The following is a 16,158-nucleotide window of genomic DNA, read 5'->3' on the forward strand; positions in this document are numbered from 1 at the left end:
GTTAGCTGTGTGTGTGTGTGTCATTGTTTTGACATACCAATGTATTACATGCCAGTGTCAAAGGTTATCTCTGTGCTGCAACACGTTTGTTATTCAAAAACTTCAGATGATTATATTTTTGAAGGTATGCTGTAGCTTTGGAACTGGGCTAATCAACTTGGGTGTTATTAACCTGGCTCTTTTTGTTTGGGACGAGGGGATGTTTATGTGAGAGCAACAACAGTCGCTACTCCTCCCTCCTGAACCAATCAGTGGCAGGGGTCAGAGGTCACCTTTATATAAGCTCAGCAGTCACACGAAACTCTTATTCAAAAAGAGCTGCGACGAGTATTTGGAGGTTTTACAGACTAACAACTTTTGACTACATTTTAAACTGGATTTCAAAGCATCTGCTGCAGCCATGGCGCAAATTTTACTCAACTGTTTGGGGAGTGAACACAAGGAGTACATCAAGTAAGTATTTGGGAATTGACTATTTCTTCTTGTTGCTCTTCAAAAATCCAATGTGTTTGGTAATCAGAGCACTGATTGTCCCTGTATTAATATGCTGTACTGTAATGCTCATAGACAACACGTCCAAGTGAAAAATCCCTACTTGGACTCCATGGAGGAGGATATTCTTTACCACTTCAGCTTGGGCACCAAGACTCACAACCTTCCAGAAATGTTTGGAGATATCAAGGTTTGTGAAATGCTAATAAAAAAAAAATTACAATTTCAAAAGCAAGAAAACAGAATTCACAAGTTCTCTATTTCCCATAGTTTGTGTGTGTTGGAGGCAGCGCAAATCGTATGAAGGCTTTCGCCCAGTTCATCCACCAGGAGCTGGGGCTGCCTGGAAACCCTGAGGAAGTCAGAGATATCTGTGAGGGAACTGACCGCTACTGCATGTATAAAGTGGGACCAGTGCTCTCTATAAGTGTAAGTATTAAATAACAATGACATGGCTTTATTTCTTCTACCTAGTGCTTCAAAATATTAAATAATTTCACTGTTTTTGAAGTATCCTGATCTTGTTTCCATCACAGCACGGCATGGGTGTCCCTTCCATCTCCATCATGCTGCATGAGCTCATCAAACTGCTGCACCACGCTCAGTGCCGCGATGTGATCCTGTTTCGTCTGGGAACATCTGGTGGAGTCGGTAAGAATATTTTGTTTTGAAAGTGTTGTAAAACGTTTTCAAAGGGTGCTTCCCCTGAATTACTCCTCTAATGACTTTAAAACAAAAAATAGATTTTAATGCCTGGTGTTGTGTCTAGGTCTGGCTCCAGGGACAGTGGTGGTCACGGATAAAGCAGTGGACTATTCCTTCCGTCCCCAGTTTGAGCAGGTGGTTCTGGGTAAAGTCATCACCAGGAGCACTGAGCTGGACGAGGGAGTGGCCAACGAGCTTCTGCAGTGCTCCACTGAGCTTCAAAACATCCCCACAGTGATTGGAAACACCATGTGCATCCATGACTTCTATGAAGGTATGAACCACGTGTCATGCTCGGGGTTATTGTGATCACATTTGTATTTCATTTGTAATCACAGAGAACTTCCAAAAGGTCAAAACCATTAGTGACAAATCCTTTGCTGTGTCTCTCCAGGTCAAGGTCGACTTGACGGAGCTCTCTGCTCCTTCTCTCATGAGGAAAAGCTGGAGTATCTGAGGAAAGCTCACGATGCTGGAGTGAGGAATATTGAAATGGAGTCCACCGTATTTGCTGCTATGTGCCGCATCTGTGGCCTCAAAGGTAAGTTACAAAATGTGGCACATTATGTACAGGGGCACAGCTTATTGATGCCTGTGAAGCTACAATCTTACCTCTACAGCACCTCTACGCCCTTTAATTAGCCGACTTCGATATTGGTCAATAAAGACATAAGTTGTGCAGAATACAGAATAGACAGATACGTGTGTCTCGCCTCTACTGATTCATGATTTGACCCAATGTCGTGACTGATAATCTCCTTTTTCTCTGCAGCGGCTGTGATCTGTGTTGCATTGCTGAACCGCTTCGATGGAGACCAGATCACCGCCTCTCATGACGTTCTGATGGATTACCAGCAGAGACCCCAAGTCCTGGTGTCCCACTTCATCAAGAAACGCCTGGGACATATTGTCTAAAAACCCTACATCTCCCTTCCCAACCCCAGCCTTCCAAATAGTGTATATATGATATGATATGTGGATATGTACTGTGCTTGTTAATATGTGCATTAGACACTTATTTAAAAAATTGTTACGCTTTTTATGATTTCATTGATGAAGATAAAATATTAAGTATGTTGCATATGTATGTGTATATGTAAGTATGTATTGTATCTTTTAATATTTAATACTCTGGTATTTATATAAGGTAATGTTAATTTTCTAAAGAACGTGTTCTATATGTTGATCTTAATGTTACTTTTATAACTCAACAAAAATTGTTGGGTGTTGGGAAATGATTCGCCTCCATTGGAGGTTTGCAATCTGTTAGCACCTTCTAGTTATAAAGGTTTTTCCTCTTACGTGCTTGTTAGATGGGAAGTACTTTATTCCTTGGTGATTTCTATTGTGATATAAGACCTTCCTACAATGTGTTTCAGTGATGAATGTGTTATCAGATGACCAGAGACATACATTACATTTAGTTGCTTCTGCCACACACGCTTGTTTATGCAAAAATTCCTGACAGTAACATAAGCGGTCAATAAATATGGATAAATGTGCAGAGAGGTCATGTTCATGTGTTGGCGGTACATGTTTATCATCACTCAGTGATACTGTATTTTTCATGAGGTGTTGTAAAGTATAAAACATTCAATAAAAGTCAATAATAGTAATTGCTTTGTGTCACTTGGCGGTCAATAGTGTAGCTACTGTAAATCAGTTGACTCTGTGAGTGCAGTAGCTGTTGTACCAAACGTTGTGATCAGTCCAACTGTGAATATGATTCTGCTTATTAAAAGGTATTATTTACATTTAATATAATGCTCAAAACCAGAACAAGTGTTGGACTTAAAGGGTCACTTCAGTATTTTTCAACCTGGATGTTTTTGTGTCTAACTGACTAATAAGGACGACAATTTCTGAGTATTTCCTGTATTGAAGGAGAGCGCTGTAGACGGCAGCTGCTCACGGGCTGCAATATGGTGCCATTGGGGCAAGCTGGCACCGTCATTTACGTCCACTTAAAGTGCTTGTTTTTGCCATAATAGGCTCTGATTGTTGTTATAAGAGTCTGACATTATGGAAAGAGTCTCGCTCAAGGAGAAGTCTTCACGTCTACAAAGAGACTTGGACACAATAACAGAAAGACCAGATCAAGCGAAAAGTAATGAAGATGTTTCATTTCTCTTTAGGGTTCTTTCCATAATGTTGTCAGACACTTATAATAACAATATGAGCCTGTCAGTGGCAAAAACAAGCACTCGCAGATTGTTTCGTGGCTGCTGATTACAGGGTTATCCCTAAAAACTGGACCAATTTAAAAAGTGTGGTGCCCATTTGTCCCTTTTAGACACAAAAACATGGGAAAATAGGGTTGAAAAATACAGAAGTTACCCTTTAATGATATGACCCCAAACAAGCCCCTGGTCAGAACTTGAGTGTGGATTTGGTATCTCGTCTAGGCGGTTTAGGGGGCATGATAACAGACAGGACCTCTTTGGCATACTGGCTGTGCTGCAGACCGGCCTCCCGCAGAGCCTGCTCAACCCGAACTCTTGGATCAGACACAATCTGGAAAACAGATGTTAGAAAAAAGAAAATCCACAGTAAATAATACGTATCCGGCTGTTTCACAGTAGATCACACCCACTATGTTACCATTGTTGTTTTTTTACTACTCATTCAATACTTGAAACAAGATTAATCACTAATCCTTCATGTTTTGGTATTGGAGGAGAAGATTTGCACAGCTTGACAATCATTAGTCATTGCTTGTGTTACACATTAAGCAAGTTCAAACCATTATGACAACACACACACACAAATGGTACACTGATAGATGGGTGGCCTTCAGATCAAAGTCTCTGACATGAGAACAAACATTGACAGACCGGCCAACCAGCTTACATAATTGCCTAGGTCACTGGTCAGTGTCACCGAAGAGGAAACGAAACACGTCTGAATACCGTAGAGGGGGAAAGAATCCTAATATGTAGATAAGGAGCATATACATAAGGAGCCTGGGGCAAATGACGATGGTCACAGTGTAGGGATTTTGGAATAATTCAAACAAAGGCTACAGGTTATAGGAAGGAAGAGGTTATCATGCCTCACCTGTGTGTCTGTGTACGTGTGAATACTGTAGAGAGGCCTTTGGAGCTCAAACTCCTTTACATTCAAGTGTCGACTCTTCCAAGCCTCTGTATCTGCCATCATCCTCTCTGGGTCTGCCTCTGCCACCACCCCGACCTAAGATAAATAGGAAGCAAAACATTTAATATAGTGGAAACATACTGTTGTATTTTCATTTAGTGCCACAAGGTGGCAGTGGCGCCTTCACTCATAGGGATGAGTCTTCCCTTGTGGGTCATTTCAACTGACAGGTTGAAAGGGTTAAGTGCAAGATAATGATCCACCTGGTTTCTGAGAGCTTCCAGACGATTCTGTTTCTCTTCTTCTTCTCTCTGCCGCTCAAGCTCCCGCGTCTCTCTCTCTTCCCTTCGCCGCTGCAGCATATCAGCCCGAAACTGCACCCTAAAGGGAGCACAGAGGGTGAGGACATCAGACCTGAGCTGCTCCTCTCTCTTCCTCTGCCACTGCCACGACCAACATTACCTATCGCTCCTGACACAGCAGGCCTCCGGGCTGTGGAGGGTTTTATGGCGCTGCCAGAGAGAAGCTCTTCTCCCATCATCAGTTTTTATCTCTTCCTCAGCCCCTCTCCTACCCCCCCCCCAAATCCCCCATGATTTCTGTTCTCATACCTGCCCAGTTCATTCTCACAGCCAAAGTCAACACCATCATCTGGTATTAATGCCAGCCTCTGCGGGTGTCTGCAGAGAAAATGCTGAGCAAATCACATCGAACAGGATGTTTGAAACGCAGAATCCTCCAGGCTAAAATGCTGTGAACCCTCTGGGCAAAAGTTTCAAGTGTAATAACGGCAAGCGCAGCTTGTTAAGGGGTAAATTTCACCCTCAGGTACACATTTTTACAACATTAGTCTGTGATGTTCAGTGCAATCCAGGAGTTCTTTTTACACAAGGTGCTGTTTATCAGTCTCCCTTAGTCTGTCTTTCAGTTTAAGGGATATTCCAGCAATCTAGTATTGCACTTCCTTAAAGTTCGATGACTCACAATGGACAGATTAACGGTCCAGTGTGGAGTTACGGGGATTAACTCCGGAGCGAGTAACGTTATCATCTCCGGCCCAAGCAGGAAAGTTAACACAGTGGTTTGTCCATTCTGGGCTGCTGTAGAAAGATGTTTGCCGGCTCTGTGAAGAGAGACGCTCCCTATGTAGATATCAGTGGGAAACTGGGTCTGAAAAGTAAAGCCAATGCAGGGGGTGACTCCTCTGGTTGCAAAAAGAAGTCTGATTGTACAGAAGTCTATGAGAAAATGACCCTACTTCTCCCTTGATTTATTACCTCAGTAAACATTGTAAACATGAGTTTATGGTCTCAATCGCTAGTTTCAAGTCTTCTTCAATACAGCATGATGTTCATTTAGTAAATCATGGTCCCATTTAGAGTCAAATAGACCATAAAGCAGGGTATGGGCCTTTAGGGCCATGGCTACCTTGTGATTGACAGGTCACTACCACGGCGTTGTCCGGTCTGAGAATTTTTCGTGTTTCATCTTGAAACTTAAAACCTTTCACAGTGTGTTTTCATTTCATGAAAGTTAATATTGACATTTTGGTCGCCTAAAAATGTCTTATTCAGTGTTAATATAAGCTAAGTACAACCGAACTTGGCTCCATCCCCTCGTGTCATTTCTGGTTGCAAATAACCAAGACGACGACGGCCAAAAACCAGGATGGCGACGGGCAAAATGCCAAACTCGAAGCTTCAAAACAGCAGTCCACAAGCCAATGGGTGACGTCACGGTGACTTCGTCCACTTCTTATATATATATACAGTCTATGGTAGATATAAACGGTTCATTCTAGGGTAACAAAAACACAATGACTCTTATTTTAAGGTGATTATACATTAAAGAAAACATACTTAATTATATTATTTTCCATTTCTGACAATAGATCCCCCTAAATGTTACACGCTGGTCCTTTAAAAGAAGAATAGTCAAATTGAAGCAGCAGAGGCCGAGATATCCTGACTTTAACCTCCAAGTACGTCTGATCCTATAGTATACTTCCCAAAATGCAACCAATAGTATCCTTTTATCAGAGCCTCCACACCTCCAGTTTGCGATGCTGACTTTCTGTCATAGATTTGTAGTCTCCAAGCCCATGCTCAGGTAACCTTGGTGACATCACCAGGTGGTAAAGTAAGCTTGATAATGGCTACATTAATAAAAACACATCAATATGTTGTAGTAGTAGTATATCTGTGACTGTAAGAGGTTGTAAGCCCTTAAGCAAAAAGTTAAATGCATGTCACGTCGTTGTTGTAACGGGTAATAATGTATTCTTATTATCTGTTAGCAACTCTTTAAGCATCTCTTTTGAAAACTCAAGGCCCCATGGTGCACCACTCACCTTTCTTTATCTTGCCTTGCCTGCTCTTCCATGGCACTCCTGAGATTAGCGAGCCTCTCTCGATCCCTCCGCTCCAGCCTCTCCCTCCTCCTCTGCTGTTGTAAATAAAACTGCCTGACCTGAGGGGGGAAAACAACAATTTACAAAGAATAACGACAAAAAGTTAACAGCAGCCGCGAGAAGACGAGCCACACTCCCACTAATTTGACTCCCGCAGAACTCTTAAGGATCGTCATGTCCTATTGATTGTGACAGAGCAGGAATCAGATAAGTGTAAATAGAAAGAATGAGATGATATTTCAATGTCTGGCAGACTATTGTGCTAAATTATATGGAATCCAATGCAGCCTAAATGCTCTCATTAATCAGAGTGTCTCAGGTCACCCATGATCTCCAAGCAGACCCCCGAGGAGAGAGTTAATTAAACCAGCACACACTCACACACACACTTTGTGGAGTTGTTGTACCTGTGAGGACAATAACTAAATTAAATGGTGAAAATACCCAGATAATTATAACAATGTATTCTTTCAATTTGATCTCCATGTGTGCCCGCAATTAAAAAAACCTTCAGTTAACAATAAAATGTGAGGCAATTTGAAGAAAACCTTATGATATAGTATGGTAATATGGTTTTATTCTATATACAGAGCTTGGTCTACATTAAGCCATATTATTTTCTGTGAGAAGTCATTCACACACACACCGAAAGGTTTTAGAATGAGCTGATGTGTCACATATAACTTGGTGCTTTTGAGAAGTACTTTCTTTTCTGTGAAATCATTGCCATTTGTTGGGATCCAGCCGAGCCATTAGGACTCTTTAGACTCTTTAAACCTAACCAATCTATACCTTTTGTCTATTAAAATATACAGCAGATCATTCCTACATGATGAAGAAGCATATGAATCTATAGTGAATTACCATATTTTTTTCCTCAAGATAAACTTGCACGCACATGGTTATAAGTTCTGCACACAACATACAGATATTGTGAGCACAGGATAAAAAATACCACCTGTCATCTAGAAAGAATATTTACTGTAATACACCTACGTATTTATGGAGATCGCTTATACACTGATTTTATAATTCAACTTGGTTTGCTCATAATACACGTTTTCACAAACGTTGTGTGTAACCCGTTTGTCCACGGTACTGCTAACACATAGGAGTGAAACCACACAAATGACAATGAAATGTGATTGTACGCACTCATATGCATAAATGTCAATATTAAAGGTGCAGTGTGTAGCATTTGGCAGCTGAAACTTCTCCCGTCGTGACGCCAAAATGTGAAAATGCAAATGGCCCTATCTAGTGTTTGGTTTGGTTTGTCCATTCTGGGCTACTGTAGAAACATGGCGGCCGGCTCTGTGAAGAGGATCCACTCTGTAAATTATGAATCCTGCTATGGCAAAGGCATGACCCGCCTTACTCTGCCTCTGATTGGCTGGTACGCGTTGCCTTTGTTGGTTGGATTGGGTCGGGTTAGGGTAAGAATATCAGGGTAAGCCAATCAAAAGGAAGAGTAGGGCAGGTCATGCCTTCGCCATAGTGGGATTCATAATATCGCGACCCGTTCAGTATGTAGATATAAGCGGCTCATTCTAAGGTAACATATCGATTCTTATTTCAGGTGATTATACACTAAAGAAAACATGCTTATTAATATTATATTCCATTTCTGCCAATAGATCCCCTTAATTGTTATACACTGTTCCTTTAAGCAAGTGCAACAGGATAAAAAAAAACGAATCCATTTCTTGTGATGGGTGTGATGATGTTTACTTGTTCTTTGTGCTTTGACCTCATGGCGGCCTCCTTCTCCTGCTCCCTCTTCAGCCTCGCCTCTTCCTCCTCTTGTTGTCTAGCCGCTATAGCTGCCTCCAGCTTCGCCACCTCCTCCTGCTGGGCCCGCCACCGCTGCAGCTACAAACACACATGCAAATACACACCGGGGAGAAATGAAAAACAAAGTTACTATCCGTTAACAGCTGTCTTGAAAGAATCACTCGCAGGGAGGCGACCAGCTGAGCCCCACTGCCGCGGTGCCAACGAGTGGCGTGAACTTTGGAGGAGGTGTCAAAACTTTCTTTCACACTTTGTGTTTGATCACCTCAGGACCCGTCAAAGCATTGAATTATAAAGAAAACCCTTGTGTTTGAGCCCAGAACTTCTTCTAGTGAGGAGAGTACTGTCCTTATACAGGAATTCAGGACAGGTATCAAGAAAACTGTCACCCATCCAACTTTTAAATTGAAAAGCTTCTGAGCAGTAACTTTTAAATTAAATGTTTTAAGCAACAATGTAATTCCAAAATATCAGATAAGAATATCAGAACAAAGAGAAGCAACTGTATGACTATGGATTTTTGTCATTATCCAATTGAGTTTAAAAGTCTTTTATGAAACTAAGAGTGTGTCTGAACAGCCCGTTCTCATTCCCAGGGCGTCAAATACGTATGAGATGCACTGAGCTTTCCATTAACTACAATGTAAACCCATCTGCGTCAGTATCAAACGCTCAGGGAAAGTGATGTGGTGACGTAGTTTAAAGAGCGAAAGAGACACACTTGAGGTGGATAGGTCCAACAAACACAAGGCTTTCATCAAAGAGTTTCACTTTCATGTTACAATCAGCTGTTTGTTGGTGTCCTTTGTTCACAACGTTAAGTGTCATTTTTACTGTACAAACATAGTACTTTTAAGCCCAACCATGTTCATGTGTTTACTGCGACCAAAAAGTGACGCCAAGGGGTTTGACAAAACGTCATGACGAGTTGGGATGAGGACATATTGGTCTGAAGATATGGTAATCACCAAACATGGAGATACATTGACTTGACAGAACATTGGCAAATATTTCTCCTCTCAAACTGTGTTCACATGCTTGCAGAGATATCAATCTTCATTCACCAAGCTATACATCTGGAAACAGATGGTCTAAACTTATGTCCCACACACACACACACACACAGTGAAACATTTGCTGGGAGTGAGTGACAGGTTCGTTATGCAGCAGGGTCTCTGCGGCGTGCCGGGTATTAGAGTGTTGCATTCCGACCGGGCAGACAGATTCACAGATCTATCAGCGGAGAGCTTAGGAATCCCCCAAAGGAATGAACTGCAAATTAACATGGTCTCACACACATTAGCACCAGCGCTATCATCAAGTCAATCATACTTGATGTACCTCCTGAGAAAAAAGCAGCAGCAGCTGTGTGTTTGAGAGAGGACTTGAAACAATCCAGCCTCTAATCCACTTCTTCCATCTGACAGTGTCAAAGCTGGGTGCTAAATGTTCTCTGTCTCATGCAGACATTAAGGGCTCTCTTTTCTATAAAAACTGAGTTCAATATGTAGTTTTCATGACCAGAAGAGCAATCCTGAATAACATACAGTATAGCAGAACTGTTTTCCAGTGGTCTTGCACTGTTCATTTGTTCCGCTGCTTTTCCCCTGGTAACACTCTATAATAACCATCATTTATAAATGGTAAATTGATAGTTAATCAAACTTAGTTCATAATTATTTTACCGTTAACAAACAATGAAATTAAAATTTAAAATGTTTACTAATTATTAGTAATGCTATATTTAATTTATTATATTATTTTGTATTTATTATGGATGAATGGATAAAATGTTATAATGTGTGCAACAATAAACTGTTTAAATAAAATAAATTATAGCATTTCATTGTTTGTTAACAGTAAAATAACTATTAACTACGTTTAATTAACTCAATTTAAATCAATTTACCATTTATAAATGATGGTTATTATAAAGTGTTACCTTGTTTGTGTTAATATGTAATGTTCACCTGTTGTTGTTGGCATTGCCCTGTGTAATATAATATACTCTATTGTGAAACGTCACAGTAATGACTCCAATAACTACTAGTGTTGCCCCGAGCTAAACACCAGACCTATACAAAACCTCAGCACATTCAAGTTAACATAAATTGAAAGGATGCCTAATAAAATGCTTTAGTTCACATTATTATAACATTATTTTTGGGTGTATAAAACAAACCATAAAAATTTGAGACATGAGCAATGTTAAATGTTATGATCCATGATTGTTTGGGGCTTTATGTTTAGTAAGTACTGCACAGATCTGTTTTTCCATACAGTGCATATAAAGGGTTTAAACACATTTTAAACTACACATTGCGGAGTGTGCTGTTGGCCTACAGGGCTCTAATGTAGAAGCTGACCATACAGTTGCATGTCATTCCTGTCTTTCTCTCCTTCTCTCCCTCTGAAAATTATATTAAAGAAGCTTGTTTTTTTAAAAAAAAATACAGAAAAACAAGCCCACATAATTAAACCATCCATCAAACTGCAGCCTGGCCCAGATAAGATACCTGCATGTTTGATGCTGGGAACTGTGAGAGACGAGGTGTATAAACAACCTGGTGGGTCTGTAAAGCACGTTTTTTTGAGACACTAAAAAACAAAGATCTGTCACATGACAGATAACGCTATCTTTGTTTTTTGTGTGTCATAAGTGTCATAAAGCAAAAGTCTGAAGTCCAAATGCAGAGGTCACTCAAGGTCACGGCACAATCTGAAATGTATTATTACAGCTTAGATCCATGAACACCGTAAGAGCCACAGCGGCTGAACGGATTTTGTCTTGTCTTTCTTGTTTAGGCAGAGATGAAAAGGCATTTTAGGGAGCACAAAGAGAATAAAATGGTCATTATGTACAGTCTACAGTAATGTGTCACTAGAATCTCATTTTCTGTGAATTCAAAGGGAAATGGGACACCATCCTTTTTCATGGCAGCACAGAAACGACTGCAGAGATGTCAGAATAACAAAAGAATGATAGCCCTTTTATCTGCACACTGCAGCCTGCTCAAAGCCTTTCTTAATATAACTGTACAGTTATCGTGATGTCTTTTGTCAGGGGGTGTTGCTGCAGCAGCCATCGTTGTAACTTTCCATTGCAGGTCATTTAATGCCAAACTTTAGATATAGAACAGATGAGTGAAACAGATTTGGTATGAACTCATGCTAATCATCACTCCTCCAAGAAATTCTTTGTATTTCCACAGCTGGCACGGCACAATAAGACTTTTCCTGAGGTACATAACAGGTACGTCACTTTGCGGAGGAAAGATTATACACATTTCGAGCAATTAGCTCCTCAGAGTTGTCAGCTGAAACACTGTGTGGCCCACGCACTGTCTCAACTACTGAGAGTCTACCGACGCTGTCCATTCGACCACCAGAGGATGAAGAGTCGTACTTGTTAGTCACTAACACTCAGTGGCAGGGGATCTGCTAACACACAGTGTCTAAAACATAACACTAATTACTGCAGGACGGGCACACAGATCATGCGGATAGACTGCCGTTCAAAAGCTTGGAATTTCCTGCCACGAACGCTTGATCAGCTACAGTCAGAGAGGACTACTCTATATTTTTTCGAATGGTATTTCGTGCTTTGAGGTTTTAGAAAGGCCTCTTTAAAAACAGATGTCATTTTGTAAGGGGAACTGTAGAAACATGGTGGAGCAACATAGTGGACTCCGTGAAGAGGACCCGCTCCCCATGTAGATGTAAACGGCTCATTTTAAGGTAGCAAAAACACAACAATTCTTAGTTTTAGGTGATTATACACTAATGAAACCATAGTTATTAATATTATATTCCATTTCTGCCAATAGATCCCCCCTCAATGTTACACACTGGTCCTATAAATAGAAACAGCTTCCTGTTTCAGTTTCAAGTGCACAATAATGCCTATAACAAGCTGGAATTAACAGGCGTGTTGTTTTAGCAAAGCTAATTTTCAAACTTCTACATACTATGGACAGACAAATCACAGTTTAAACCTATTCAACCTAACCAGTTAGTAGACTGCAGTTTCCAAAAGATTTAGAGCCCAATTGCACCGTTGTGGTTCAATAATGATCAAGGTTCAATTACGCTTTTCTGGACTGTAAATCAAATTCAGAATAAAGGTTTTGGGAAATTGTTTAGAACAGTATTCTCCCATGTCATGCAACACTGTGAGGATATCGACTAAAAGGAGGTTTTAAAGAGGATCTATTATGCTTTTGTGCTTTTTCCATTTCCTTTAGTGTGTTATATATTTTTTATGTGCATGGAAAAGTTCTGCAAATTACAAAGTCCAGGCCAAAGGGAGTTTCTCTCCCCCACAGAAACACTGCTCCTGAACTGCCTGAAACGCCTTGCTTGAAGTCCCGCCTTTTCTTCCGTAAGATGGTGATGTCACCAAGTAACACATTTGCATAATACCTGCCTAGCCGCTAGTTTGGCACGCCCTCAAACAAAGCAAGTTAGAGCGGAGCTGGAGCGGAGTCCGAAGAGTTTGATTCGGTTGACCAATCACAACAGAGTGGGCCAGCTGACCAATCAGAGCAGACTGGGCTGCAGCACAGCCGGTATGAGAAAAATAAAGTGTTTTTTGAACATTAAAGCATGTAAATATGTTCTAGTAGGAACCCAAAATACAAGTATGCACCTGAAAATAAGCATAATAGGTCTCCTTTAATCATTGAATTATTCTTTTGGGGCAAAAACTATTTCAAATGTAAATAATACATTTGGTGTCTAAATTATACTGTTTTTATCCATGTTAAAAATAGCAGTTATTGAAGGAAAGAAGAAAAAATCAATATGACAGTTAATTCCAAACTTTTGAACGGCAGTCCACGTTAATCTGTAACAGTGCTGTTTATATTGCAAAGTAGAGCAGGTAATGAAAAATCTGATTTTGCAATAAAAGAAAACCTCTCATCCTATGAAAATCTTTCTTCTGACGACTGTTGTGTCGCTCGTCCTGCTGGGCCGCTCATCTCTTTCCCACCTGAGCATGTTGCAACAATCTGTCATCCCTCCAGGCTTTATTTACTAATGTGGAAAACACAATCGCTCATCAAAGATGCCTGGGAGTAAGATGTAAGTGGGAGGCAGAATGAAAGCAAGGACAGAATAAAAGGCTTGAATGAACAGTAACACCAAGAACAATGCCAGCTAATTACAGCAGCCAGAACACTGCAGAACAAACAGCTGATAATTCGAGAAGAAGAGTCTGTCTTTTAGTGATAAATATGAATATTTCATGCATGCAGTGTTACTAGTTATCTTAATTTCACTTTTCACAATACACACCCTCTACAATCACATCTGGAGCTCACTCTGAAACTGAACAACCGCTTTTTGATCGTCATCTGAATCCAGCTGGCCATCTTTCCACGGCCAATCTGTGGCTCTCAGGAAGAAGCTGTGGTCTGTGTGACAGCCTTGCCCTTTCCAAAACAGAAGGGTACAAGCTCAGTCTGAAATCAATTACCCTGGATTTCCTCCCACTGCATGTCCCTCAGAAGAGAGCTGGCAGCATGCGGCCTCGCTCCCTGTCATGAGGTCAGAACCAGACCGGTCCTGACCACAAATCCTCCAATATGTGCTCTCATCTGAAGTCATGGAGGCACAGAGAAGACGAGATGTGGTGGGTGTTTATTTGCATAATCACACAAGGAAGCAATTTACGACCGTAGCCGACAAGTACCATCACAGCAGTCCTTTATCTTCTTAATCTGTTTCAAGAATGCTGTGGTTTAAACCATGTAGTCAACATCAGTAGAAGCTGTTCCAAGAGGGTCACTATTCGATTATCCATTGTAGCAAAGTATCATCTAGATCTAAACCCTTTTTCAGTGATGGAAGAAGTATTAAGACCTTTTACTTAAGTAAAAGTAGCAATACTAGTATAAAAATACTTTGTTACAAGTACTTTAATAAAAGTACAAAAGTATTAGCATCAAAATATACTTTAATTAGTGATGCATTAATGTGTTCATCACTTTAATGCTGCAGCTGGTAAAGGTGGAGCTAAGTTTAAGTACTTTATATACTGCTGGGTAACTTAACTTGTGATAATACATCATAATGTATTAGTTGATTTTCTATGAATAATTTGAATATGCAAAGTAATTAGTTACTAAAGCTGTCAAATAAATGTAGTGGAGTAAAAGTATAAAAGTAACATAAAATGTAAATACTCAAGTAAAGTACAAATACTTCAAAATTGTACTTAATTACAGTACTTAAGTACAATATATATAGTATAATTGTACTTAATTACAGTACTTAAGTACAATTAAAAAGTACAATATGGAGTGGAGTAAAAGTATGTGTGAGATTAATATGCGATTAATCGTGATTAAATATTTGAATCGATTGACAGCCCTTATTGTTATATGTGCATTTTACACATGCCCAGGGACAACGGATGTAAACTAGCATTGTGTTATACTTGGTGCAAAACATTTATTGTACACTGTCCCTGTCTTAAATAAACCAATAAATGAAATGAACAAAATAGAAATTGCCATCTAATACTTTTAGCTACGTCAATTATGAACTCATTACTTAGCTAACTATTTCAAAATCCATTACTTTAAGCGAATAATTTAAACTCTGCTCACTAGTTTTCACAAACTCTCAATGTAACAGGCGGTGTTAATGTGTTGCAGCTGACTCAGCTTACTGGTTCACACCAAGGTCTCACCAATTTGTATTCCTATTAGGTCTGTGTATTTTCCTCCTTGGCACAGATATGTGGATATATTTTTCAATCAAATAACCCTTTCTATTTTTTTGTTGAGTTTTGTTAATTAGTTGGTCTTTCCACGTAACCCCTGGCAACTGCAGAGGAACCCCCGCGGGGTACAAAGTACACTATGCAGAAAAGCAAAGCTAAACAACTGAGGATGAACTGCTTTTAAATGATAAATAATGATGGTGACCAGGAGTCCACCATAATATATAAATGTTGATATGCTTCGAGGTGGCCTGCCAGCTGCATTGCACCAGCCTTCTATGAAATCATATCATACTATACAGCACACATAGTAAAATATGAATAAAAATTTAGAGTGTGGAAAGGGAGTTGATCTCAAGAGGGGTGAATGACTCACGGTGGAGTCAGGGGAGTTGCTTTGGTTGGTCGGAGGGAGCAGCTGCAGCAGAAAACAAAGCGTTAAAGAAGCAGATGCGATGGGAGGAGAATCCATCTTGTCTCGCCGCTGAGTCGCTGTGCTGGGATGATAAAGGCATTGGAAAGAAAGATTGGATGCAAACAGGCGTCCATCTGAGCCTCCACACAAACTGAAATGTGTGCACATGCACTGCATAAACAAAAAAACGTGGATGTGGAAAAGTCATGGGAATGAAAACGTCTGTGTGATTTTATTTTTCTTATTGCCTCAGAGAGCCATGAAAACTAAACCCAGAAATGAGTTTGCCATAGTCAGAGGCGTGTAGTTTATGTTCTGCTGCAGGTCTACCTACAGTATACTGAAAGTCAAAGGCCAGTGCTCCAGAGCTGAAGTCTTACACAGACTCAATACACAATATACAAGATTTCACGGATGCAAGCCAAGGCAACTCGGCTATCACTTTGCACACACATCAACAAGGATAATATTCCATAAGGCCACTCACACAACTACTCAACTACGCAACAACTAGGC

At 40.3% G+C, this 16,158-nt stretch overlaps 2 protein-coding genes across 3 annotated transcripts in view; one reads left to right on the forward strand and one right to left on the reverse strand.

Annotated features, from left to right (window-relative positions):
• The first annotated feature begins 295 nt into the window (after positions 1-295).
• upp2 (uridine phosphorylase 2) lies at positions 296-2,813 on the forward strand. The gene is made up of 7 exons (XM_037789333.1): positions 296-453; positions 568-682; positions 763-921; positions 1,029-1,143; positions 1,262-1,471; positions 1,592-1,738; positions 1,970-2,813. Exons 1-7 carry the CDS (start codon positions 401-403, stop codon positions 2,110-2,112), a joined length of 942 nt encoding a protein of 313 aa, XP_037645261.1. The 5' UTR covers positions 296-400; the 3' UTR covers positions 2,113-2,813.
• LOC119499994 (coiled-coil domain-containing protein 148-like) overlaps positions 2,612-16,158 on the reverse strand; it is a 34,677-nt gene continuing 21,130 nt past the window's right edge. For both annotated transcript variants that reach the window (XM_037789332.1, XM_037789331.1), the window contains exons 11-15: positions 8,435-8,575; positions 6,644-6,762; positions 4,557-4,674; positions 4,255-4,389; positions 2,612-3,711 (exon numbers count right to left, since the gene is read on the reverse strand). In XM_037789332.1, the coding sequence (XP_037645260.1) occupies positions 3,568-3,711; positions 4,255-4,389; positions 4,557-4,674; positions 6,644-6,762; positions 8,435-8,575 (657 nt within the window). In that variant the 3' untranslated portion in view covers positions 2,612-3,567. The remainder of the gene's footprint in view (positions 3,712-4,254; positions 4,390-4,556; positions 4,675-6,643; positions 6,763-8,434; positions 8,576-16,158) is intronic.

This window comes from Sebastes umbrosus, chromosome 13 (assembly GCF_015220745.1).
Source record: "Sebastes umbrosus isolate fSebUmb1 chromosome 13, fSebUmb1.pri, whole genome shotgun sequence".
In the NCBI taxonomy this organism is placed as follows: domain Eukaryota; kingdom Metazoa; phylum Chordata; class Actinopteri; order Perciformes; family Sebastidae; genus Sebastes; species Sebastes umbrosus.